Source organism: Pantherophis guttatus, chromosome 6 (assembly GCF_059756535.1).
Source record: "Pantherophis guttatus breed Tessera chromosome 6, ASM5975653v1, whole genome shotgun sequence".
NCBI lineage: Eukaryota > Metazoa > Chordata > Lepidosauria > Squamata > Colubridae > Pantherophis > Pantherophis guttatus.
Window position 1 is genome coordinate 18,225,867 of NC_142068.1, and position 27,511 is coordinate 18,253,377.

The 27,511-nt window shown below is 37.8% G+C and overlaps 1 protein-coding gene across 11 annotated transcripts in view; it reads left to right on the forward strand.

Annotated features, from left to right (window-relative positions):
• The window catches only part of TNIK (TRAF2 and NCK interacting kinase), a 338,950-nt gene that overhangs the window by 258,386 nt on the left and 53,053 nt on the right, over positions 1-27,511 (forward strand). For 3 of the 11 annotated variants that reach the window (XM_034438985.3, XM_034438988.3, XM_034438986.3), the window contains exons 14-17: positions 1,817-1,903; positions 4,326-4,517; positions 18,361-18,525; positions 21,294-21,533. In XM_034438985.3, coding sequence (XP_034294876.1) covers positions 1,817-1,903; positions 4,326-4,517; positions 18,361-18,525; positions 21,294-21,533 — 684 coding nt within the window. The remainder of the gene's footprint in view (positions 1-1,816; positions 1,904-4,325; positions 4,518-18,360; positions 18,526-21,293; positions 21,534-27,511) is intronic. The other 8 variants (XM_034438987.3, XM_087872518.1, XM_087872517.1 and 5 more) reach the window with 3 other exon arrangements.

The window sequence follows — 27,511 nt, forward strand, 5'->3', positions numbered from 1 at the left end:
CCCCTGCTCACTTCTGAGAAAGTTTCATCGAATGTAACAGAATCTAATTCTCAAGATCCGTTTCCTGGATCTTGGTTCCTGCTGTTTTTCAGTTCTTCCTGCAATGTTAAAGTTTTGTGTGCATACATGTTCCTGATTCATCTCCAGGTAAAAGAGGGAGTGAGAAGGGGATTCTCTGCTTGAAATGTTTGAGACTTTCTATTGTTTAGAGTAGGTGATTCTGGACTAGGTGGAGATAGTGTAGATGTCAATATAGTAGAATATAGTATAGTATTTCCAATATAGTGGAGATTTAGATTTTTATTTTGGAAGGGCAGTCACTTTTATTAGCACACTCCTTATTTTAAGGGATGTGATGGCTCAGTGGCTAAAACACTGAGCTTGTCAATCGAAAGGTCGGCAGTTCAGTGCTTCAAATCCCTAGTGCCATGTAACGGGGTGAGCTCCCATTACTTGTCCCAGTTTCTGCCAACCTAACAGTTTGAAAGCAGTGCTTCAAGTAGCGCAAGTAGAAAAATAGGGACCACCTTTGGTGGGAAGGTAACAGCGTTCCGTGCGCCGTTGGGGTTTAGTCATGCCGGCCACATGACCACGGAGATGTCTTCAGACAGTGCTGGCTCTTCGGCTTTGAAACAGAGATGAGCACCGCTCCCTAAAGTCGGGAACGACTAGCACATATGTGCAAGGGGAACCTTTACCTTTACCTTATCCTTAGTCTGTAGTAACTTTTCTCCACCTCAACTAAATACAGGTGCTCCACGACTAATGACCACAATTGGGCCCAAACTTTCTGTTGCTAAGTTGTTGAGTGAATTTTGCCCCATTTTATGACCTTTCTTTCCACAAGTTTTAAGTGAATCCCTGCAGTTGTAAATTAATAACATAATCTGGCTTCCCCATTGACTTTGTTTGTCAGAAGGTCACATGACCCCAGGATACCGCAACCGTCATAAATATGAGTCGATTGCCAAATGTCTGAATTTTGATCACATGACCACGAGGATGCTACAATCATCGTAAGTGTAAAACATGGTCACAAGTCACTTTTTTCAGTGCTGTTGTAATTTCAAATGGTCACTAAACGAACTGTTGTACATCGAGGACTACCTTTATTTGGTTGTTCTAAGATTTGTCTGCAACTCTCATCTCAGTTTAGTAAGCCCTTACAGGTAGTCCTTCTTTAATTATCGCAATTGAGACCTGCAACTTGGTTGTTAGGTGAAGTGGGTTGCGAAATGAAAATCACATGACCACAATTATGCTTATGATATTACTTCAGCTTTCCTCTGCTTTACAGTATCAGAAAGATATGACATCAGTCAAGTGAACCCACATGGTTTCTGAAATTCAACTCATGAAGAAGCTGAGTAAAAGGGCAACTCTTATAAGCCTTTTTTGCATTCCTTCCCTTTGGAATGCTTACCTGTGCACTCGGGTAATTAGCAAGAAAAGAATTAATGTTTGCATTTACTTTCATTCGAGAGAAAGGGATTACAAGAGAGTACACAGGCACACAATGGGGGATATACAGTATTTCACAGCCATAGTATATTTATGCATCATTCAGTATTAAATGAAATAACATTCAGTTATTTTCTCAGTAACAGTTTTTGCAGCTTGTGTGATATTTAGTCAAATGTATTGCACTGTATTTCTATTTTCTCCTTTTGCTCCCACCCTCCTCTATCAAGCAACAATCTTTAACGGTTATGTGATTTTTTTTCTCTCCTCCTCTTACAATCACCTTTTTTGCCTTTGGAATTATGGTTCTCCCTTTTCTCTCCTTTTTCTGCTTCCTGCTTCCCACCATCTCCAGGAATACATCAGGCGACAGTTAGAGGAAGAACAGAGGCAGTTAGAGATCCTGCAGCAGCAGTTACTGCAGGAACAAGCTCTACTTCTGGTAATGGGGAGGCAGGATCCATCTTACGTGCTTTCTCCCATCCTTCCTGTCTGTAGCAAAACAGCATGCTATTAGCCTTTATAGAGTTGCCACCTTTCCCCCCATTTTTTATACTTGAAAGTATTAAAATGTTGGTCAATTTGGCATTAACATTTCTGAAATCTGCAAAGCATGGGGGTGGAAAGCCACCAAGATTGGGTCTTACTTATTGTGCAGTATGATTTGCTTTTAATCAGGACACAGAATCACATTGCAAATTGTTTAAAATTTATTTTGAATAGGAAAGAGAAAGCAAGAGCTTATAAGACAGCAGCTGGTCAGCTTTCGGCTACTGAATTTTCTGGGATCAGGGTCCAAGCCTTCATAAAAAGACCCCCTAAGCTTTTGCACAGGCTATTGGAAAAGTCCCCAAATCTTGAAAGATTAGCGCAGGATAGTTGTGGTTTTAATGTGAAATTTGGACAATTCATTTCTTGGGCGATCCAATGAGCATCCTACTGCTTTCTGTGTTGCATTGCCAATCTCTGTTCTAAGCCTTAAGTAACATTTTATTGAATATTTCATTACATCTTCCAATAACATTTTCTTTTTCCAAATTTAGCTCCTTGGTGATTATATTTCTACCAAGAACAAAACATAGACTTTATAGGCCAGAATTTCAGTGTAGTTTGTTTGTTTGTTTGTTTGTTTTACTGTTTCACCTTCTTCATCCAAGAGGTGCTTTAAACTTATGGAGAAAGAGAGTTTCATGCACAACCTACAGCTGAAGATAGCTATAGTCATCCTGGAGCATATATATGCCAATTGAATTTAATTCTTAAATAACAATAGTTTCTAAGTCCAATTAACTGGCTAGAAAGAGAAGAATTTCTGAGAAATAAGCACAGTCTGAAATCCTGATTTTGGGAGACCCTTCCAATGCCAATAAGCAGTGTTGCTCTTTATTTGTGGCCTGAAAGTAATAGTGAGGTGTTAATGGGGACTACCAAAGAAGGGAGAAGGAAATAAGATCAGAAAACAACAAGAATGGGAAACAGTGCTAGTAAACAAAGGAATTTTGGCAGGGGGCAGGGGAGTGGCAATCCTAAAAGACTAAGCTAATATGAAAAGCCATACTGGGGAGAAGCTGGTCTGCTAAAGCCCAACTTTTATCTCCAGAGTAGAAGATAGCATGCTGTATTAGTTTCTTTCTGAATGCAATCCTACCAAGAACTCTGAATGTTTGTATTGCCTTTTTATTAATAATTGGGGATGCAGTTGGAGGGAGAGTTCCTTGCTTGCACATTTTTCTCTGCATGACTCCGTTCTCTACTCATTACTGAGAATTAAGTGAAACGTCCTAGAAATATGTCCTACAGTACAATATCCACCCACCTTCTAGCTTCTCTACTGTATGCAATCTGGTGGCATGTTGCTTTTTATAGGCGGCTTTCTTTACATTCATGCTAGAAGAGTGTGTGTTGGAGTCCTATATATCATTGCATTTTACGCTCCTTAAAGTTAAGTAGACAAATACACAAACTTTCCCTTAGACCTTCTTTGTTCCTTCTAGTTCAAAGTTGCATTTTGTCAGTATTTGGGATATGTAATTTAGGGGTTGTTGTTTTTTAACCAGTATTGCATTAATTAGTGATATTTGAATTTTATTCCCTTGTTAATAAAACAAGCAAAAAAAAAACAAACCCTTCTATATAACGATTTCTGTTATTGCCAGCCATTTTGATAATTCTGCACTAGGAGTCAGTTAAAATAAAAATGCAATTTATTAGATTTAACAATAAATGCCTTTCAGATTTAATGTTTTCTTTGTGTCAGTGATGGCATCAGTTTGAACTTATTGTGATTATGCTTCCCTGATAGCTACTAGTACTGTATATCCATATTTTAAATAAGCATAACTTTAAGGAACCTTTAAACACAGTCTTAACTTATTTCATCCCATTTAAACTGACACAGTCACATAAATAATGCACATTAAACTTGGTGGAGTTTTTTACCCCCTTTGAAAGTCACTTTATATGTAAAGCCTAAAATGAGATTGAATAGAGATCTAATTGCTTCCCATTCAAATAGATCAAACAAATACTTGTTTGTGATGGATGTTACGATTTGGTAATGAAATTGATTAGAAATGGGCAATGAGTAAAGGATGTGTATATGCAGAATAAATGGAGTTGAGAGCTTCAATTGCTCTTCGGTAAGGGGCTGGCCAAAAGTTCACATTAGCCAAACACAACAAATATCAGAATCCATACAAATCACAATCATTGCATCCTTTAATGTTACGTTTTCATCCAGTAAACATTTTCCTTTTAGACATGGCTGTTCCCTCACAATAGCAGTCCGACAATGGGAGCATATCCCACAATTTCATACTCCTCTCTGGCTTTATTAATTTTGTGTGGTGCACATGTCTTGGTAGGAATACAAGCGCAAGCAGTTGGAGGAACAACGGCAAGCGGAGAGGCTACAGCGACAACTGCAACAAGAACGAGACTATCTAGTTTCGTTACAGCAGCAACAGCGACAGGAACAAAGACCAACTGAGAAGAAGCCTCTCTATCATTATAAGGAGGGGATGAACGCCACTGAGAAGCCAGCTTGGGCAAAGGAGGTAGGCCTGATCACATTTTATCTTGGAGTAGTATACAAACCGGTTTCATCAAAATTGAATTTGCGCCCATTTTCAGCCTCCGGCCCACATCCAAAACTTTTTGGTATTCATTCTTCGTTATATTGGGTTATTTGGCCCAATAACTTCATCTGCCCTCTGATGTCATCAGGTCCTTGTATCCAATCCAGAGGCTAGATTGATTGAGGTTCCCTTACAATTCTGAAATTCCATGGTTGTATCATCTATTTGGATCTGGGTAATATGATGTAACTGGGTAAAGTTACCTGTGTGTCTAATCCTGGAAAGAAAATGATTCAGCAACAAAATAGAATTGCAGTACTGATGGTCAGGATTTTAAAAACTTGAGTGTTTTCACTGGTTTCTATTTGCAAAAGAAAAGATCTCTTCTGTCTTAAGTATTTTTCAAACAATTTGAAAAAACAAAATTCACCAGTATGTGATACTTAATAGAAATATTTTTTTAAAAAAAAGTCAATGATACATGTTTTATAACGTATTATAGGGTGGAAAATGCTAGTATAGCCAAAGCATCCATTTAGAAGGGCTCCAGCTGATAAGTCTTCATGCCTAACATTGACAATTGTTGCTCGTGCAGCCTTTTGATAGGTCAGGAAAAGTTCCTGTTGCAGAGCATTTTTAATACCTTGGTTAATTATATATACACATGTTGCTTATATGTAGAGAAATTATATTTTAAAAAGCTCTCCTGCAGTTTTTAAAGTTAGGTATCAGAAGTAATGCACAACTGAATCCATTTTTCACAGTGTCTAACATGAGAACAAATAAGTATTTTTCCAATTCATATAATAGGTAATTGAGGATGGATGTGCAAATTCATGTAAATGAATTTAGAATATAATTTTTGCATAGTACTACTGTATAGAACTTTGCACTGTTTTTATCCTAGCTCCATGATGGCGAACCTATGGCAAGCTTGCCACAGGTGGTGCACCTAGCCATATCAGTGGACACACGAGCTCAGCTCCGGCCCGTATGTGCCAGCGAGCTGATTTTCAGGTCTTCTGGGCCCACCAGAAGTAGGGAAGAAGGCTGTTTCCTGCCTCCGGAGGACCTGGGGGGATGGGGAAGGCCCATTTTTCTTTCTCACCTGGCTCCAGGGCCTCTCTAGGAGTCTGGGGAGGGTGAAAACTGCCTTCCCTCCTCCCCCGGAGATCCTCTGGAGGCCGAAAACGGCCCGTTTAACAACTTCTGATGGGACCAGAAGGCCCGTTTTTTGCTGTCCCCAGCCTCCAGGGCCTCTCTAGGAGTCTGGGGAGGGTGAAAACGGCCTCCCCCCCCCCCGAGGCCCTCCAGAGGCTGAAAACGGCCCGTTTAACAACTTCCAGTCTCACCGGAAGACTCTAGGAGTCTGGGATTGCCGTTGGGATCGCCCACCCCAGACTCCTAGAGAGGCCCTGGAGCCAGGTGAGAAAGAAAAACGGGCCTACCGGGCCATCATGTGCCGGGAGCGGGAGGTGGGGGATCGCGTGCGCATGCATGGGGCAGGGCACATAGAAATATGGGTGTGGGCACGTGCGCACGTGACACCCCCCCCTTTCCTGGCATGCGATGGCAAAAAGGTTAGCCATCACTGTCCTAGCCGTTTCTCCATGTTGTATTGCTTTTTTTTTTTTTCCTGAAAACCACACGAAAATTGCTTCTTTTTTCCTGCTCCTCGAATGATTTTCAATCTTACATATTCAGGGAATACTTTCCACATCAAATCATGTGCTAAAGTGTTTTGCATACATAGTGCAAACCTCAGCACGTTGCAGAAGTAATATATGAGGATATTGATGTGAAAGCCTTGGTTAAGTGTTGGTCAATCTCGTAATTGCCACGTTGGAAAGTGCTGTACGGGTATATTCAGAATATCTTAATCCTCCCATGAAAGTACACATTTTTACAAAATGCAAATTATAAGCAAACCAATTTTCAGAGAAAGGTTAAGGATCTCCCATACAATTTGAAAGCTATTGCCTGTTCCATATTAAATAGCTATCCAATGTACTGTCTCATACAGCACATGTTGGCTGTACCAACATTTTTTAAAAAAACCCTTCCCCATTTGGTCATTTAACTGCCCATTGCACTTCTGTATTGAATTGCGTCTTTAATGCATGTAATTTTCTTGGTGACTGCATCTCTGTCAACCTTGTTAGCAAAAGGCAAGGGCGTGGGGATGTCCAAAACAATAGAATATATTTTTTAAAAAAAATCAGCTCATTTTTTTTAAAAGCCCAATTCCCACTGTGAGGTCAGAGAAAGAACCTGCTCCCATCTCTCCTGCAATTATGATAGCGGTGCCAGCTACTGAATAAGAAGCTGTTATGTTCACATAATACACTTCCTCTGAAAGAAAGGATTGCCCATTCAAAAGCAGATAGTAGATGCCACCGGGGCACAGTAATTGCTACCACTTTGAAAAACTGCTGGTCTCTTAATAACTATCCTGTTTTACTGAGTGACTATTACAGGGCATTTCATTATAGCGTAGAGGTTAAGATGTAAGACCTATATGAGAAGACCCAACTGCAGATCCCCACTTGAATATGGAGATTGCCGGGTGACATTAAGTGAGCCATTTTCTCTCCACATAGCTTACTAAAAAGGCATCAAATGAAGGAAGGTCTTCGTGTATATCATCTTAAGCTCTCAAAGGCAAAGCCGGAAGATAAATGCAGTGTATAAAGTTCCTGAGATCACAGCTTTAATTGGCCTCATCTCCCCAAGTCACATTTGTGGTTTTGGGAAGTCATTACAAAAAAGCTCTGGAGAATTTCCTAAAATCCCTTCCTGTATTGTTTGTTTCCATGGACTGCAGCAAAATCAGAGTAATTTTTCAAGGTCATCTTAATCACCCTCCAGGTTTAGTGGTTAAAAAAAATGAAAAGAGAAGATTTTACTGTAAAATCAAAAACTTTCCTCATCCTTATTGGAAACCTTCCATTTGTTCTATGTAGTAGATTTTCATTTGTTCAATGAAATGGACTCAATCAGATGAAGCAATTGCTATAGTAATCAAGTTCATGTTTTGCAGGAGAATTTGGGAAAGATTTTAAATAGACAAGAATGCACATACTCTGCTAAAATATTTTTTAAAAGCTTGTGCAATATTTTATGCACAAGCATAAAATTTTATAATCTTGCATCCTTAGGTAATTTTATAGGAGTGAGACCACAGATAAAAGTAACAAACTACAGATATAATTTAAAACATTGGCAGAAGTAAAACATTTTATCCCATAAAATGAATTGATAGATATTGCATAAAACGTTTAAAACTCAGACATGTTAATTTATTAATCTAGGTTTTGTTTCTATAGCCATAATTCAACATTTATCTGTCACTATTGTTAGGATTTTTATCTGAGAGAAGAATTTTAACTTGTACATAAATACTTCTTTCTGGTTTTGATTTTAAAATAGGCTAGATAATATCTGCCAAAAATGCTTGTAAAATTCACAGAGCAATCAAATACAATCCACAGTTTCAAGTATCTTTATCAGTATCTTTATCAGGACAACACCTTTGAGAGACCGGAATCTTTTGAAATGTATAGTGTAATAGGTGATGGCAATGCTTTTAATCAGGTTTTTGAAAAGATTATTTTATATTTACTTAAATGTAAACTGCTAAAATGTATTGGCAGTCAAAAAGCATAGTTGTAAAATTCAGGGTAAATAATTAAATGTTATAATAGTGATAACTTTTGCAACGATTTGGGAAATTATTTCTAAATAGGATGCACATATGCAATCAAGTTTAAAAAAACACAGGCATCCCGGGATTATGCTATATTATCTGTTAAAACAATTATTTCAAAGATGCTGCTCATTTTTAAAAGGTGCAAAGTTAACTTCAAATAGCTACATATCTTCCAGTCCAAATTTAAATAATATGAATGGCTTCCCGACCCTCTAAATATTGCATTAGAGTACTTAGGTTTCTAACCTTTGACTGTGCAAAATTACTTGCCACAAGATGTGGATTGCCGAGTTAAAATAATATCTCTCATTTAAGTACAGTTTCTGTTATGTCCTGGACCACAGAGTGGAATTGGTTTGTCACTATCTTGTTCCATGTTGCTTTTTTCTAAATTTATAGTAGTTTGTAGACCTAGCCCATCTAAATAATCATCTGCCTAAATCTGCTTATGTTCCAAATGCAAACAAAGTCAGATATGTGCTTCTACCTGGTAAGAGAATGTTGATTCAGATGCAAGTCAATTCATCTTCATTAAAAGTCCATGGAATTCCATATTCAAAGTGCCCCAATGAATACCAATCACTATAAGGAAAGCCATTTATTTAATGTTCTCTCTTTGACTTCCAAAAAGTTCACCAACTTGTAGAAATAGGTCATTAGATTGGTCCACTATAACTCTAAGTAGCTCAGCAGACTAAAGCACTGTTATTAACATCCACTTACATCTGCTGCCTGCAATTACTGCAAGTTCAAATCTCACCAGGCTCAAGGTTGACTCAGCCTTCCCTCCTTTCTAAGGTAGGTAAAATGAGAACCCAGATTATGGGGGCAATAAGCTGACTTTGTATAAATATACAAAAGTATGAAGGCTATTGCTTAACGCATTGTAAGCCACCCTGAGTCTCCGGAGAAGGGCGGCATATAAATCAAATTTTTTAAAAAAGTATATCTTCTGTGTTAAGGGGTATATGTACATTGTTGTTTGCCAGTGTATGAGTTAGAACATCTAGTTTCCTTGATTTTTCTGAAGCAGCATGGTTTTCAAAGCAAGCTTAGGTCTTCTCTTATTGAAGAAGATCTCGTATTATGAGCATGGTAGAGGACATTGAACAATTGCATGTTGTCTATGAGATTCATTAAAATACATGTTTCAATAGTTTAATTTCTGTAATCCTACTTCCCCAGGTCCAGCAACGAACTTTTAATAACCTGCCTGTTATCCCAGCTAAACAGAACCATAATTCCATTCCCAAACACATGCCCTTTCTTATTCACAAAGACACCATTCGTCAATCCAACTCTAAGGCTTATCCTAACATTTCCAAACTGCATGGTAAGCAAAACTTACAAGATCAGCAAGCATTAGATCATAAAGGAAAAGGCATGTTGGCTTCTACTAGACAAGTAGCACTGTTGCCTGTCATTACAATTTCCATGCCAAGTCCTCAGGAAGATCCAAAGAAAAGACCCATTTTGATAAACTCTGAAACTAGGCGTGGTTTTCCAGATCAAAGGAACATGAATAACAACATGAAGTACTTCCGTGGCTCTCGATCACAAGGGTGTAGCCCTGATAGGATGCAACCGCTGGAGGCCAAGTCAGTGTCTTCTCCTCATCTTCCAGAAAGAGATAAGCCACCATTACCTCCTTATAAAATCAAAATGAACTTCCAAGAGCACAGTGGAGACAAGAGAAGGAAAAACCAACCTTCACATTTATACCCAGGTGTTATTTCTCCTTCGAGGAGTGCTCCATCTTTAAACAACGTCTTGCAAATGCATGATCATCTAGATTTGAGTGCTTCTAGCCCAGCCTGTATCTTGAGGTATCACAAGATACAAAATGACCATAAGAAGCACCATGTATCTATGGAGAGTGTCTTTGAACATCGTCCCATTCCTGTTGGGCACCATCATGCACAGATGCCAAGGAAAATGATAGGAAAGAATATGGAGCAATTTCTTGTTCCTTCTCTGGATCTTTCTCCACAAATTTCTCAGTGGAATGTATCCAGAATGGAACCCTTATCTCCCTCCTCTCGCTCAGTGTCTTTAAATGCCCTTTCATGTTCTTCTAACTCTGAAGGGATTTGGCCCTCTGAAGGCTCCCATGGCAATTTCTCTGGTACTGCTATGCCGGTGAATCTGGGTTCCTTTTCTAACTCTTCCTGTTTTTCTTCCAAACTTTCTCCACAAATACCAAATACAAAACAGTCATTGGGTTTGCATTTGAACAATTATATGTCTCTATCATCTAGCACACCTAATCTTCAGTATGCTGGACAGGAATACAGAAAACCACTTCCACTGGATAAATTCTCCCAATAATTTTCCTTGTATTACCAATAAGCTACCATGTTCTCTCATTCTATAACTAGGATTTATCAAAAGTTTATAGCATTTCTTAAACGAATAGTATCAAGCAAGGATTTTTGTTGTTCTTATTTTGCTTTGAAGTGCTATCATTTACTATTTGAGTATTCGTAACATAAGCTCTTACAAAACTATAAACAGGAGCTAAGTTATTAAGAGATATTCCATCTCTTCTCTCCTCTAGCATAGTATTTGCTGCAGTGCATAAGTGCCGTATCTAAACATGAATTATATTTCACGTAACATGTTATATTTTTATCTCATTTATACGCATACATCTGGCAAAACTCAACTCATTTAATTTGATAACAGCATTCCATTGTTCCCTCCATTCTTATTTGGTCCTGTTTCTAATTAAACATGATCAAATGCAGTTGCTCTTGCCAATCTTTCCTTGGTACTCAATAACTGAGTAGCCTAGCTACATTCTGTTCCTTGTTTTGAAAGGAACTTGAAATTGTTCATTCCCAATCTGCTGTTTTCTGTTAAATTTGAATTTAAAAATCCAGCAGATGTTTTCTCTCTTTTTGGAGGAACATAGAATAAATTAACAAGGATTGTATTTAGGGGTTTCCAAGAAGGAATATATATATATATATATATATACACAGTACAAATTAAGGGGAAGAATTAAAAAGAAGGGATAATTTTGTTTTCCTTCTTTTTAAGATTTCATATTTTCAAATCATTTTGTTGCTCAATGCAATATTGTTGTTGCAATGCTATTTGCAATTGTCCAGGGTTTCAGGCCAAAATCTTAACTTGTAGTCAAGCAAGCTCAGCTTCTATTGACTTACAGTCATACAGTTTTCTTCATGGGATAAGATAGTGGTTTGCCATTGCGATGTGCCAAGGTGATTTGTCATTCCAAGATTTTCTGTTTTGTTTCCCAATTTAACTTCTAACCTGGATTTCACAAATTGTCCCATCCAAATGCCTAAGATATTAGAGCATCTTTAGCTCTAACCAAATGCTTTGTGGGTTCTTTTGTTTTGTATTATTGAATTATCTTAAAAATGCCCATAGTCTCCCATCAGCTGTTACATAACTAGTTTAGCTAGATTACCAGATTCCTCTGAGATCTTCCATGTTATAATCTAACACTGATAATGTTAGATAATGTTATAATCTGAATAAAAAGGCAGCATATAGAATGAATAATTGAATGTATAAATAGCTTCCTTCCATATTAGAGGGAGACCTAACTTTCCCTCCTACCATATAATATCAGTGCAATAGAATAATTAATAAATTAATGCTTTATTACTCATAAATGCCAATACTTGGCATTTTCTTTATATTATCAATATATCTTTTCAAAATATTGTTATTAAAAACAAGCACACACACTTATAGATCCCTGTTATTTCAAGACCATCTTTTTTGAATACAGACACACATTCTAGTCTTTTGGAAGAATATAAATCTTGTTATATTTTTAACACTCGTACAAGGTGATGTTTTCAATCAAACTTTCCATAAGCAAACTCTCTCTCTCTTTTTTAACTCTTTTGCTTTGAGTGCAGGTATTAGAGCTCATATTGAAAATATTTTATAAGTGCTTAAATAGAAAAAGTCAACTGCTTTCTTAAGATTCAATATGTTAGTCTACTGATGGACTTTCAAATCCATTATGAATCTGTAGGTTTAGGTCTTTTACTTCTAACTAGATATTATTGGGGGGGGGGGACATTTCAGATTTAATTCCCAGTAGCAAAACATAATTCTGAGTTATCAGTCTGATGTTTGCCCTAAACTCAATGGGCACCTTGTATATTCAAAACTTGTTGAAGGTTTTGTGGAGCATTTCAACATGAAGTTCAAAGGATCTTTGTCCCTATCCTGCTGTTTGTTTATCTGTCAAGTCCTTTCCTGTTGGAAGGTTAGGATAGTATACTAATACTTAAGAATTAAGAACGTAAGAATTTTGAAGATTCCTTTCTAATGAAAAGAAGGACAAGGGGGGACATGATAGCACTGTTCCAATATTTGAGGGGCTCCTACAAAGACGAGGGGGTCAGACTATTTTCCAAAACACCAAAAGGCAAAACGACAAACAATGGTTGGAAACTAACCAAGGAGAGAAGCAACCTAGAACTAAGGAGAAATTTCCTAACAGTGAGAACAATTAACCAATGGGACAGCTTGCCTTCGGAAGTTGTGAGTGCTTCATGCCTGAAGGCTTTCAAAAAGAGACTGGATAACCATTTGTCAATAATGATATAGGGTCCCCTGTTTGAGCAGGGGGTTGGACTAGAAGACCTCTGAGGTCCCTTCCAACTCTATTATTCTATGTTCTATACCTTCCACAAAATATACTCATGTAACTAATATATTTTGCTGTTCAAGTTCATATTCTCTGAATTCCAAAGCAAACCAAAAGAAAATTTTGCTTTGCTTTGCTTTACTTTGCTTTACTTCGTTTTCCTTTCCTTTCTTTTCCTTTGCTTAAGCAAAGAAGCCCAGTGAATCTTGTCAGCTTTCAAAGGCACCTTATGTCTCTTGTTGTCTTAAAACCCTTCTGCAAGGGAACGGATCTGTTGTAGAAGAGCAGAAAAAGGGCCACAGGCAACCAAGGAAATCCGGAGTGCATTGGAAGGATGACTGTTCTCAGCTGGTTGTAACTTTTTTGATTCTGCTAGAAAAAAGTAATAGCCGAAAGTAATTTTGTGTATCCTACTTTATCTACAAAATCTAATAAAAGCATTTTAAACATGAATCGGTCTAAATTAAAGAACAGTTCTCAAGATATCACATCCTTTTATGAGCCATAAGCAAAGGAACGCATGCAGACCCCAAATATTCTTATGCTTATCAAACACTAGTTGGGGCTTCAATTAGCTGCTGTCGTGGGAAGATATGAAAAAGTAAATCTTTTGTTGTCTGTAATCTGACACGCTTCATATCTAGCTGCTGCTGGCATCTTTCTTTTCTCTGGGGTCTCCAAAAAGAAGATGTAATTCCCCCAAAGTTCTTTTCATTCCTTGAATGAAGAAATCTTTTTGTGGGTATGACTGTCGAGGAAGGGCGGGCTGTTTTATATTCCATGCATGCTCGAATCTAATTAAAAGAAAAAATCAAGTGCTTATTTTAAAATATTGGTTGGAAATATTAATTGAAGAGGTGGCATAACTTTGAATTCAGATTGTGAAACGCTTTTTCTTTTTAACAATTGGTGGCAGTGAGGGAGTTGGAGACCTCTATATGTGTTCCCATTGCTGCTAAGACTAATTACAACATAAATAAAAGTTAAACTGCTTTTACTCCAAAGTGTGGTTTGTTCAACTGTTTACCAAAGTTTATAAACAACAGTGAAAGCTTTGACAAGTGTGCAAGGTTCTGGACAAAGGTATTGTGTGTCATGAAACCCATTTGTTACAGCTTTTTCTTAGGTCAGTGTAAAGCTCTGAGGAGCTGAAATAAAATCTGCACTCAGACCAGTGAGCTTGTTGTGAATGAGATCTTCTGAACTTGAGTCCCAAGTGTGCGTTGCTTTGTGTAACTGAAATGCTGTTAAAAGTGGAGTGTTAATAGGTAATACTATATACGTGTATCTCCTGCTTAAAAATAGCTTGCCTCTCAGATTTACTGTACAGTCTCAACGAGTGTTTGGCTGATGGTTGTCTTGGGCAGAAGAGTGGGACAGTTTAAATGATAGGTTGGAAATATTAATAAAAGACTGCATACATTGAAAGAGTGCAGAGAAGAGCAACAAAGATGATTGGGGGACTGGAGGCTAAAACATATGAAAAACGGCTGCAGAAACTGGGTATGTCTAGTTTAATGAAAAGAAGGACTAGGGGAGACATGATAGCAGTTTTCCAATATCTCAGGGGCTGCCACAAAGAAGAGGGAGTCAAGCTATTCTCCAAAGCATCTGAGGGCAGGACAAGAAGCAATGGGTGGAAACTAATCAAGGAGAGAAAACTAAGAAGAAATTTCCTGACAGAACAATTAATCAGTGGGACAATTTGCTTCCGGAAATTGTGAATGCTCCCAACGCTGGAAGTTTTTAAGAAGATGTTGGATAACCATTTGTCTGAAGTGGTGTAGGGTTTCCTGCCTTCCTCCAAGGTCACTTCCAACTCTGTTATTCTATTTTATTATCTATTCTGTTCTATTCTATTCTTTTAATTTAGATCATACAATTTGTAATAATTGGTGGCAATGAGGGAATTGAGGAGACTCTGTTTGCATCCTCATCTTTGACCTAGGCATAGATAAATAGTATTTTATCCAAAATTCCCCAGAGGCATGTAGAAATAAATTTGCCAGGTGAATGGCAAGCCAGTATTCACAAAATCCATAGAGATTTGTTTTATTAAGAAGTGCTGCGGTTTACTTTTCCAGTTCTCCCGGTGAACATATTTGGGAATGGCAAAGAGATTTGGCCTAAAACAATCCGGGGAAATCTATTTAAGTGAATTTGAGTAGGTTTCTCAAAGAAACAACAGCACTCTGCTTGCATAAAGGAATAAAGGATTCTCTCTTACCAGAGTTGCCTATATTAAGCCATATAGGAGGAAAACACCTTCCAGATCGGCCTAGCTTCCTTTATCATAAATATTGCCCACTTGAAAGCTGATTTAATTATGCAAAGCGTTGTACCACATCAAGACTGTTTAATGACAAAGTGCTTGAAGGTTTGGTGACGACATCCTAGTTTATGGGTAGTTTTAATCTGAATATTCTGCCTTAATTTGCTGCCAAGGCTGGTTCGCCCCGATATTTAATGATTGGATAGCATCCCAGAATGCACTGCTTTATTTCCTCAGGGACTGGAGAAAATACTCTATGGGCTTTGACTATTTTGGCAGTTTAGTCAACTGCTTCATGGTCATTTGGAGGATGGCAAACAAGAACTGAAGTTAAAAACAAACAAGCAAACATAATTGTCATAGGATCAAACAACATTTGGAGCTAGTTTCTGGCTTAGATATTGCAGCCTTAAAGCCATGTCAACCATATACAGATAATGCAAATATTTTATTATTTGCAAAATTAAGTAATTTATTTCCTTTCATTAGGACTGTCTGTTCAGGATTAGAAGGTTGGGTGGTGGAAGGGAAGGATGGAGGTGTGGAGGTTGTTATTCATACTTTTGCAATGGGATGGAATTGGGTTTATTCCATTCCAGAGACAGAGAGAGAAAGAGTGGCCAGGGCATTGAATATAGGACATTACAAGCAATATGTTCTTGCTTTGTCCTCTCCAATTCCCACCCTTTTTAAAGCTATTCTTCAAGGTTTGGTGCCACCAAGAGCTGTGGTGGCGCAGTGGTTAGAGTGCAGTACTGCAGGGTACTTCTGCTGACTGCAATTTGGCAGTTTGAATCTCACCAGGCTCAAAGTTGACTCAGCCTTCCATCCTTCTGAGGTGGGTAAAATGAGGATCCAGATTGTTTGGGGCAAATATGCTAACCGTGTAAACCACTTAGAGAGGGCTGTAAAGCACTGTGAAGCAGTATATAAATCTAAGTGCTATTGCTATTGCTATTTCACACAAAGGGGAAAGAAGAATAATTCCCTCTTGGCTCATTTTTTTTTCCCAAAGAAGGGTTCTTTCACCACTTTTCTGAGCGTAACAAAGGCAACTAGGCAGTTGCAAAACAGCTCACAATTGCACCATTTTGCATTTGGCATCCTAAGGATAACCAAACAACATTGTCCTATCTATCTAGACCTTGTTTTACCTTGTGAACCTTTTTTATAGCATTGTCAGGCTAAGAGCACCACCGAAGGTTGGTAAGCAATCCATTGGTGATGGTGAGGGTGTGTTAGAACAAATTTTTTAAATGCAGGTATCCAACAAATTAAAAAAATTGCTGATTATCATTCACAGTTGATTCAAATCTGGTATTATATTTTGTCTGAAAGAATTTTATTGTTGGCATAATTCTTTTAATCAAGATATCCCACTGAATTCTAGGTCTGTTAATTATTACATACGTTAATAAGAGTGCATCATTGCCATTTCTTACTGAAAGCATTTTAATGTTTGTTTTGATGCTCATGGCCTCAAAAAGAGATCAAACGCCTCTTTGGAACTCAAGTGGTAATCCAAGAATTCGAGAGCCTCTAAACTAGGGCTTCTCAAAGCTTTACTACTGAAGCTTTGTACTTAAACTTTACACTACTTTAAAATATATAAAGGCTCCCTTTGGCATTTCTGTGTAATTCTCTATTCAGGATATGCCACCTTTGAGTTCAGCCATTTGGATGCATCTCTTCATAGATTCGGGGCGTACATAGTTCCAAGATTTTCTAGCTAGGGTTAGGAAAGATTCCTATCAAAACCAGTCAGTTTAGATCAGGGGTCTCCAATCTTGGTGACTTGTGGACTTCAACTCCCAGAGCTCTGAGAGTTGAACTCCAAAGGTTGGAGACCCCTGGTTTAGATAATTCGGAAGTAGATGGACCAGTGTTGTAATTCAGGTTTCAGCAACTACCTGTGGTCCATGTATTATACCAGAACAATGGATGATCATTACAGTCTCATTGGTAAGGAGGCATGACTGGAACAACAGATCATGCAGAAATTCGGTAAAGTAGGCTCTTTTGAGGAAAAATGCTTTGAACCTCCAGCAATCTTTACTGTTCTTTTATCTTGGTACATGGGCCATGTTTTAATCTGCCTTGATGTAAAGTTTGGCAATCTATTTTTTCTTGGGGTGAATATTATATTCTAGCCTTGCCTTCTTATTGCTGTACTTGCTTTTTTTGAAACCAAAAGCTGTTTGTTGTATGTGTATCCAGTAAGTTGCTTCTTGGTTTCATGATGCTACATATGCAGTCCCACCTCTGTTTAAAAGTCCTCCTCGGGATCACCAAAACCACCAAGGAGAGGAGACAGACAAGTCTGCTCTGCATTTTGCATCTCTCCTTGCCTATTGCTCTTTCATGCAGGTTTTCTTTTCTTCTTTCTGCTGCTGGATTCAGAGCAGGAAATTTCCCAAAGATGAAATTTATGAATGGCAGGAATCTATGATCACAGTTGGTATAATCTGGCATAAAAATGAATTTTCTTGCTTTTGATTTATAATCTTCTGGAGAGCGGTAAATGCCATCTGTCTGCTTGGTTCTGGAGAGCTGCTATATCAAGGCATGTAGGAAAATATACAAAACCTGTATAGCCATTTTAAAAAGTCAACATCTAAAATATAGCCTGCTAAATATACCTTCAAAGTACATTTGGAGCCAAATGCATAAAAATAAAATAGTTGATTATGTTACCTTTTTAAAAAAGGACTTTCATATGAGGATACTTATATATTTGGATTAATTTCTGCCAAGGCAAGGGGGAAAAATAGGTTAAAAAGGTGTTGGAAATTTGTACTGCAATCTATTTTGATATGCATTCACTTATTGCTTTTTGTCACTTTCGGTTGACTGCTATTTACTGAGTTGCAATCTGTTCGGTCTGCACTTTAGCCTTCTTGCTGATGACTAGGAAACCATTTAAATTCAGCTGAATGAATATTTATTTATATGACAGGAGGTGGAACTTGACTTGAACAAAATTCATAAACTGAGCAACTGTAACTAATTTTATTGTGCTATTTATTAATATGAAAGTCCTCTAAAGTAGCCCCAGTTCATAGTTAGCTGGGTTATTTTTGTCTTTGGAATGGCTGATTGGAAATACAGGCTGAGAAAATGGCTCTACAGGTTTTAGAGGTATTACGGATAAAGGCCTTCAGACAACTTGAATTCACAGCTCCTTTTTCTCTTCTTGCTTCAGGTTGAAGAACGTTCCAGACTTAACCGGCAAAGCTCCCCAGCCATGCCTCACAAGGTGGCCAACAGAATTTCTGACCCAAACCTTCCGCCTCGATCAGAATCCTTTAGTATTAGCGGGGTGCAGCCTGCTCGGACACCACCCATGTTGCGATCAGTGGATCCACAGGTATTGTGTCTTAGTAAAGCCTCCTGTTCTTTGCTTCTCAGATACAGCTCAGACAAGAATGTGACAGATTATTCTCATCAAAGGTAATGTCACCTCTAAACAATTACCCTGTTACAAGCATTAACATTTCAGAACAACACAGTCAGATTCTGCATGTAGCTTGTCATAGACTAATTCAGTTCCACTGCCTATGGTCTGTTTTCTCCTCATCCCCTTATCTGAGAGGAAAATTTTTAAAAAATGTAGCCTAGCTGTCACAACCACAATATTGTCCTCTGGATTGGGAATTATAATGAAAATAAAATTAGGAACTTTTACTTATCCTGTTATTGAAGTACAGTAGATGTCTCTCCGTTGTTTGAGGTCATTCAGTCCTAAGAGATGTTCATGAAAATGCTATTTGAGGAGGCCGATGAATAAGAAGTGCAAGTCCCAATGAAGTAGCACGTATTCCTTACTTTTCTGGAAGAAAATTTAATCCATGAATCTGCTTTTGAGACAGCAGATTTCATCTGGACTTGTCTCCATTGGCCTTCAGAAGAAAAAGCAGTGGCAATGAAAATTTTTGGATGGTTGGGTGACTGGAAATAACAGTGGGGAAGTCATAATGGGCTGGAAAGAGAACAAGATAGGGAGGCAATGTGGGTCAAATCTTGACCATAGATCAGTTGTGATTTAGACAGTCACACACATTGAGCTAACCGTAAAGGGGGGGGGAATGAAAAATTTATCAATCTGCTCTTAACCTTGCTCTTTGGGAGAGAGGTCAAAAGTCAAGTCATAAGGAAACATGTTCCAGGAATTCTTATAAAGAGGAATATTTAAATAGTGTTTCCAGTAATGTGGAATTGTGTCTTATCTTTTTATCTTTTGGGAAAAGCCGGGCATGCATGAAAAAAATCAGAATATCTCATTCAAATAACATAGATTTCATTATTATTTAAAAAGCCTAGTTCCTGTGAAGCTATTCTGGGATGCCCAAGCTGTGCATGTGTTTGTCACATGCTCCAAACCTCCACAGAATTATATATGTGAACATATTTGCGTAATACATATTTAAATAAATTGTGAATGTGACATAATGGAAGCATATACTGTAAGATATCAGCATATTTGGTGGATATCCAGAGAATCTGCTCTGGAGCAAATTTGGATTTGCTGCCTCCTTCGATTCTTGGTAATATGAGTGAAATTAATAGTACCGTATTTGTCTTTGCATTTCCATGGTTCCATTCATAACCTCATCATCAGTTCCACTCCAGATCATCCCTTTTTCTCCTTCAATTGTGCAAAAAAACCCCACGTGCTTCTACATTAGTCAGCTTCCTTACAGGGTGATAAACCAGTGGTTTCCATGAAAGAGAAATTAGAAGACAACATATAAAATGCTGCTTTGGTCCAGGATGGCAATTCTTCCAGCTCGCTTGTGACCCATTCTTCCAATTAAAATAAAACAAAATATTGGCCAAGGTTTTTGTTTGTTTGTTTATGTAATTGCTTTTTTTCCGCATCCTTTTTAGCTGGCATATGTCATTTACAGCATGGAAGTTGAGTGTTTGTGTTAAAACTAAGGGAAATACATCGTGTCCAAGCCCCCTTTGTGTCAGGCGCAAGTAACCAGAACCACTTGTAAATAGTTTCAAACAAAAGCTTTATTGTTAGTCCCATTGTTACAAAAATCTTGCCAGATTGAATACATTCTCTTGTGAATGGTGAGATAAGGCTTCATGGATTCTCGGGGAAGTCAGGCCTGTGCCGCTTTCTGCAGTGCAAGGATTCTAAACTCGGTCCCCGCTTAACGCCTCCCTCTAGTCTACCTGGAGATTCCACCACACTTTGCCCCTAAAATAATACATAAAATTTAATATCTTAGAGGAGTTATAAATAAGCAACTGCATACAGCAGACTAAATTATGAGGTGCTTTTAAGTTTCCTTCTTGTGTGAACTATTGATTATTGTTGGTAAGGATTTATGGCTATAGACCCAGCTGTATGGTGAGCATACCATGGATCAGACAGACTAAGACTTGGTATCAACATGAACTGTGTCTGTCCAAATGATATTTAGACTCACGGTTTTTATTTTATTTTCTCTTGTAGCAATTGCAAAGTTACTTTTTCCTGTTTCTATTTTGGCAACTCAGTGCAACCAAAATGAGGAGCCACCAGCCTTGCAGATGCATTTCTGTACATGATTCCTAATCGTTATAATTTTATAGTAGTGTACATGCAGAAAGCATTACACTTTTTGACAACTCACCTGAAACACCTGAAAACAGCCACTCCGCTTTTTGAAATGTTCTTTTAAAATAAAGAAGCTGCTGAACACCATGGATCTGACATACCAAACTAATTGGTGGAAATAACAACAATAATCTATGGAAAATCAAGTTCTTTTGCTTTGGGATATCATAGACCATGCCAAATGAAACAAACATTTCATATGTAACTTTCTTAGATCATTTCATAACTAACACATTATCATATAACTAAAAAACCTATGCTTTAACGGATGTTCTTAGAGGAACAGAATTCAGGCCAAATAAGGAATCTCATCTTTGGCATTTCCTGACCTTCATCCACTTATTATTGAAAAATCTGAATTTTATTTTTTTTAAATCAAATTTATTTTTAAAAAACAAAACAAAACTAAAATAAAAATTGTGGAAACAAATATTTTTTAAAAAAAAACATGCTTCGTTATACTCTTTTTAATAACTTTTTTTTTCCAATTTATACTTATGATTTTGTTTTAACTTGGTGCATAGATTCCACATCTGGTCAGTGTGAAATCCCAGGGACCTTCCTTGCCTGCCTCTCAGTCACTGCATGAACAACCCACAAAGGGAATGGCTGGGTTTCAGGAAGCTCTAACGGTGACCTCTCACCGCACTGAGATGCCAAGGCAGAACTCGGACCCCACTTCCGAAAAGCCTCCTCTCCCCCCTCGTGTTGAAAAGTTTGATCGAAGTTCTTGGTTACGACAGGAAGAAGACATTCCACCAAAGGTAAAAAAAAATAAATTTAAAAAAAGGAATCATGCTAAGTTGCAAAATTCGGAATAGGAAATAGCTTAGACTTCTGTGGCGGTGCTGCAAATCTTTCAGGTGGCGCCAGGGATACTTTCCCAGTATGGCCCTGATGACTCCTGCATTTGAATGGCCAAATACATTAATACATCAGGACATGCTTCAAATTCCTTTGAGGGCAGTAACTGTAACTCTGTGATAGACCACAAAAGGGTACCAGGTTTGGCTTCTAATAGAACTAGCCAGTTTCAGTTGCCAACATCCAGATGCCTGCTAGATGGCAGCAAGGAGATACCATACATAAACTATACAATTACTACTCTGAAGTGGTTGCCTGGTTTTGCTTTTGCTTTTTTTCAATCCAAATCTGGTAAACATAGTCTCCAACAACTCATTACCTCATTCATTCATTCATCATTCATTCATTCATTCATTCATTCATTCATTCATTCATTCCATTTATATACTGACAAAATCCAAAGACTCTTCATTATTTGCAGTAAAACAAATACTATGAAAACAAAAGCACAGTAAATCCAGTTTAAAACATGAAGAGGCAAATGAGACGGAATAGGTTGCCCCCAGAGTTTCTACCAAAGAGCAAATTCATCAAGCAAATACAACGCCAATTTTCCGAGGCATAGAAGCACCCTCGGTTGTTTAAATACTATATTAGAGCCACTTTCCAAAAAGTAGTTAGTGGGACCATATGAAAACTTAATTGGTTTTCAGTTTCAGTGTAATTATAATTAGAATCAATATATAATATCCCTACTTTATATTGCATTGAATAATTATCTCCTTTAGTCTAATTGCAGCAGAGTGGACTCTAGATATTTTAGTGTGATGTGCAACCTTATGACCTCAGGTTATTGAGGCAAACATAATGATCTGGATAAAACCAAATAAAAATTCCTTGATTTTCCATAGCTTCTTGGCACGAGTTCACTGCATAGTTAAAGAAATCCATTGGTAGCTATTGACTACCATTTAGAGATGTGTATTAATCCAGTTTTTAAACTCTAATGGCCGAAGCAATGAAGTTTTCAATCTGCAGGCACCACCTGACCTCCTCTAATGGTAGCCATGTCTTTCTGAAAATAGGCAAGGAAGCTAACACAAAAGTTTCTGTCCCTATAACTTCCCTAATCTGAACCCAAAATTATTCTGGACAGGCCCTCATTCCCATAAGAACTAAGGGCATATAACATTTTATACAAATAATCAAAGCTAGGCAGATTTACCAGCTGTAGGGAGAGAGCCCATCGTCAAATGTGTTCTAGTACAAGAAGTCTTTGACTTACAACCACAACTGGGCCCAAAATTTCTGTCGCTAAGTGAGACATTTGTTAAGCGAATTATACCCCATTTTACGACTTGTGTTGCCACAATTGTTAAGAGAATCACTGCAGTTGTTACGTTAATAACACAGTTGTTAAGTGAATCTGGTTTTCCCATTGACTTTGCTGGTCAGAAGGTCACAAAAGAGGATTACATGATCCCGGGATATTGAAATCGTCATATATATGAACCCGTTGACAAACATCTGAATTTTGATCATGTGACCATGGGGATGCTACAACAGTCGTAAGTGTGAAAAACAGTCATAAGTCACTTTTAGAATAGAATAACAGCATTGGAAGGGACCTTGGAGGCCTTCTAGTCCAACCCCCTGCTTAAGCAGGAAATCCTACACCACTTTAGACAAATGGTTATCCAATATCTTCTTAAAAACTTCCAGTGTTGGAGCATTCACAACTTCTGCAGGCAAGTTGTTCCACTGATTAATTGTTCTAACTGTCAGGAAATTCCTCCTTAGTCCTAAATTGCTTCTCTCCTTGATTAGGTTCCACCCATTGCTTCTTGTCCTGCCCTCAGATGAGGGTAGAACCCTCTTCTTTGTGGCAGCCCCTGTCACAGTGCCCATGTAACTTTGAACGGTCACTAAATGAACTGTCGTAAGCCAAGGTCTACCTGTACAAGTTGTTTTCTCACCTATATAGAAAATAAGGACGTTTGGCTGATTTTTCTGTCCTATCTTTAATCAAATGATCCTAGAGATGAGGTACACTGGGTGTGGGTGTGTGGATTCTCTTATGGAATATACCCTGTTTTCCCGAAAATAAGACCCAACCGGAAAATAAATCCTAGCATGTTTTTTCAGGATGCTTGTAATATAAGCCCCAGTTAAATAAGCCCCAGTTAAGATTGTCAGCCAGATGGATGCATTTAGTATCGTATTTCCCCAGAAATAAGACCTAACCAGAAAATAAGCGCTAATGCATTTTTGGAGCAAAAATTAATATAAGACCCGGTCTTATTTTTGGGAAAACACAGTACCAGCCAAGGTAAGAAGCAGACATTGAAAGCAATGATTGCTGCATGGATTCTGAGGCAGGAATATGATCACAAATCCTTACAGCATTCCCCAGCATCATTTTGGCTACGGAGTTCCAGGTTACAGCATCAAGCTGTTTTAAAAAAATATGCATGAGATCAATACGCTGTGCTAGCTGACATATAATATAAAAGGCTGTTAAAATAATGTTGCAGAGAATGTGGCATGTCTGTCTTTTGGCTTCCCTTCCCTCTCACTCCCAGCTTTGCACTTAGAAAAGAAATCTGCAGTAAGCATAAAACTTGCCATACTGGATCAAACCTGTAAGCTTTCCAGGCTGACATCATGCCTCCAGATATAATCAATATTAGTTAGAATATTGTACAAACACTACCAGAATCTTAATGCCTTCACGATTTGATGGCAGCAGTAGCTCTTTAATTAATGCAGTTCCATAGGCACCTACTTAGAATTAAGCCCCACTGAAATACATTGGACTTTCTCCTAAGGAAGTGACTATTAGGTTGCAATCTAAGGCTCTGTTCCAAACTACGAATGCAGATACTGCTTTGTTTTCTTTAAGGCTCTTATAAAAACAGTCTCTCTTTCACACTGAATCTTAGATTGCACAAATATGAAAAGAAAGGAAAAACAAATAGCTGATAGATTAAATGCAGAGATGTCCAGTGTGTGTGTATGTGTGTGTGTGTGTGTGTGTGTGTATTTCTCTTTAGCCAGGTTCTTCCTACATAAACCAAGATTTTTATGCAGCCCTAGTTCAGTGAAATCACAATCCACTAGTTTCTAGGCTTTTTTCAGGCAGCCAGCAAGCACCCTGCTGCCCATTGGGAGCAGGGTCTCCTTAGTCTCCCAATGGGCAGCAGGGTGCTTGCTGGCTGCCTGAAAAAAGCCTAGAAACTAGTGGATTGTGATTTCACTGAACTAGGGCTGCATAAAAATCTTGGTTTACGTAGGAAAAACCTGGCTAAAGAGAAATACATACATACATACATACATACATACATACATACTTCCCCCCAAGAAAAAAATTGCACCGGTGTCATGAATAATTTATACAGTATTTACTGAGAAAGATTAGGGATTTTCCCCCAGATAATTTCTTTTCAAAATAAGAAGGTCACCTTAGATTCCCCAGGAACAATGGTGAAGAAAACAAGACGAGACTGTTTTTATGTCCAATCTTAAAGGGAGGAAGTTGTCTTGAATTCGGGATTGTCTTTGTGATTAAGTAATTGACCGATAAGATGACCACAGAGAGATCTCCAACCGGCTTAAGAGATGGAGCTCTCGGTTAGCTGCATTTTAAAATCATAACCTATGGGTAATGTGTTAAATTGCTTGAGCTGTGACATCAACCAAAGTTTAATCCCCTGAAATTAACATTGAAAATAAATTATTCACTTGAAGCAGAGAGGCAAATAGTTGTAAAGTACTCTTTTCTTTTTGAAAAAAATTACATGCAGTTAGAACCAGGTTGTCCAAGGAGATTCTCAGTCATCCAGGTCATGGTTATCCCAAAGGTGCTTTTTCAAAAGGCAACTGGACTTTATTTTTCCTTGAAGACGTTTTGCTTCTCATCCAAGAAGCTGCTTTAGTCTTCAAGGAAAGCGAAATGTATTCAAGGAAAAATAAAGTCCATTTGCCTTTTTGAAAAAGCACCTTCAGGACCAGGTTATTTATAAAGCTTTTGTCTGTGAAGAGTGTGCAACAGATTTCATTTTGAAATCTTCTGTATGACGTCGTTCGTGAAATGCTCCATTTCATCTGCAAAGTGATTGCATTGAACACGTTGGAAGCATTTAGAAAATGCCCCTTAATGGAAGCACTAAAAAAATATCCACATGTTGGAAACACAAGAAAATACCCTATAGTCGATCTGATGGTGGCACAGAAGATTTTGTCTTTTGTGGCACCAGTGCCATGGCTTACCCTAACTTTCTGTGTTACACCAGCCCCAACAATGACATGTTTCTCATTCTCTTAAAAAAAATCACAGACACACCTTTTTACATCGACATCCTTATCAGTAACTCTGCCTAACATTCCATTTAAAGGATATTTTTTTTCCTGTGTTCTTACTCCATTTTATTTTACTTTTTTTCTACCATAATTATATGGTTATGGAAAATTGCCTCAAGGTTTTCTGTAATTAGAAGGATTATAAAAATATTATCATTCCATTATTACTGTCACCACTAATAATAACAACACGTTCATCAGTTCAGCAGCAAAATCCACAGAAGTTACAGTTAGAGTACGTGTCTATTATACAACATTCACTACACAGAACTCTGTTCCGTTTTATCACATTTTAGATAGCCATAACTGTGGAACGGTGTTATCTTCATTTCTATTCAGACCAGTTCAGAAATAATTTGTTGTTTGAGATCACAAACCATCACAGAAACATCTGTGCATAATTAAAAATCTGACTGTGTATATAACAATCAAATCTACCTTCCATAAACATTTGCGTAAATAATCATCAAGTATTTGTATATTCATAATATCTTTTTCTCTTTGAACAAGGCCATTGCTAAACAAGCTACTTTATGGCTTGCTTTGGGAAAGGGCTGTATTTCAGACATACTTTTTATATAGAAGATCCCAAGTTCAGTCCTGGGCATCTCTAGTAGATATGGAAAGAAAAATGTGAGTAAAACTGAGTGGCAGCAAAAAAAAAAAAAACACCACCCTTTCATCCAACTCTGATGGTGAACTACAGTTCCCATCACCCATGACTGTGCTGGCTGTACTTTTGAGACCAAAGATCCCATAATATTTGGAAGGCTGACTTCCCCACACTAGGGATAGACAATACTGATCTAGATGAACCAATTTTCTGGCTTAAAATAATGCAAGTGCAAATAAATATATAGTGCAATAACATCTTGATATTCTCATCTCTGCATTGCTTATTATTACCATATTTGTGTGGCCTATCATGCTAATGCTCCATTGAATTTTTGTACGTCTTGGTTTTGAGTTAGCGACTGTTAGAATGTTCCAGTGGCTCTTAATCCCCAGACTGATGTAAAAATCAATAGTGTTGCTGAACTTCTACTCTGCAGTCAATGCCTCATTATAATAACAAAATGCTATCATCATTAGTGTCATTGTAATATAATATATCTTGGACCTGGAGTCAGAAGATCCAGATTCTAGTTCCCACTCAATCATAGAAGTTCACTGGATAACTACAGGCTTGTGGACTCTCAACCCAATTCACTCCAATGAGTTCTTGCTGTAGGGATAAAAGAAAAGAAAGTCCCCCTATGTAAACCACCTCAAGTTCTCAAAGAAAATTCCTTGCTTCTGATGAAAAATCAATGTTCTCCCTGTTTCTGTGGGACACAGTACGACAGTTCTCCAAAAATCTTGGAACTTTTAGTTCCCATATATGACTTTCTGCAAATGACATATTGGTGCGGCAACTTAAAGATCATTAAGCCTTGATTGAAACAAGTAAGTTACCCTATGGAATTAAAATGAATGCATTTCAGATATGATACATTCTCTCCTAACAAGGTGCTGTGAAAACACCAAGTGCAGCTTATAATTGCTTCACTGAAAAAAAAATAGTTCTATCTTTCCAGAA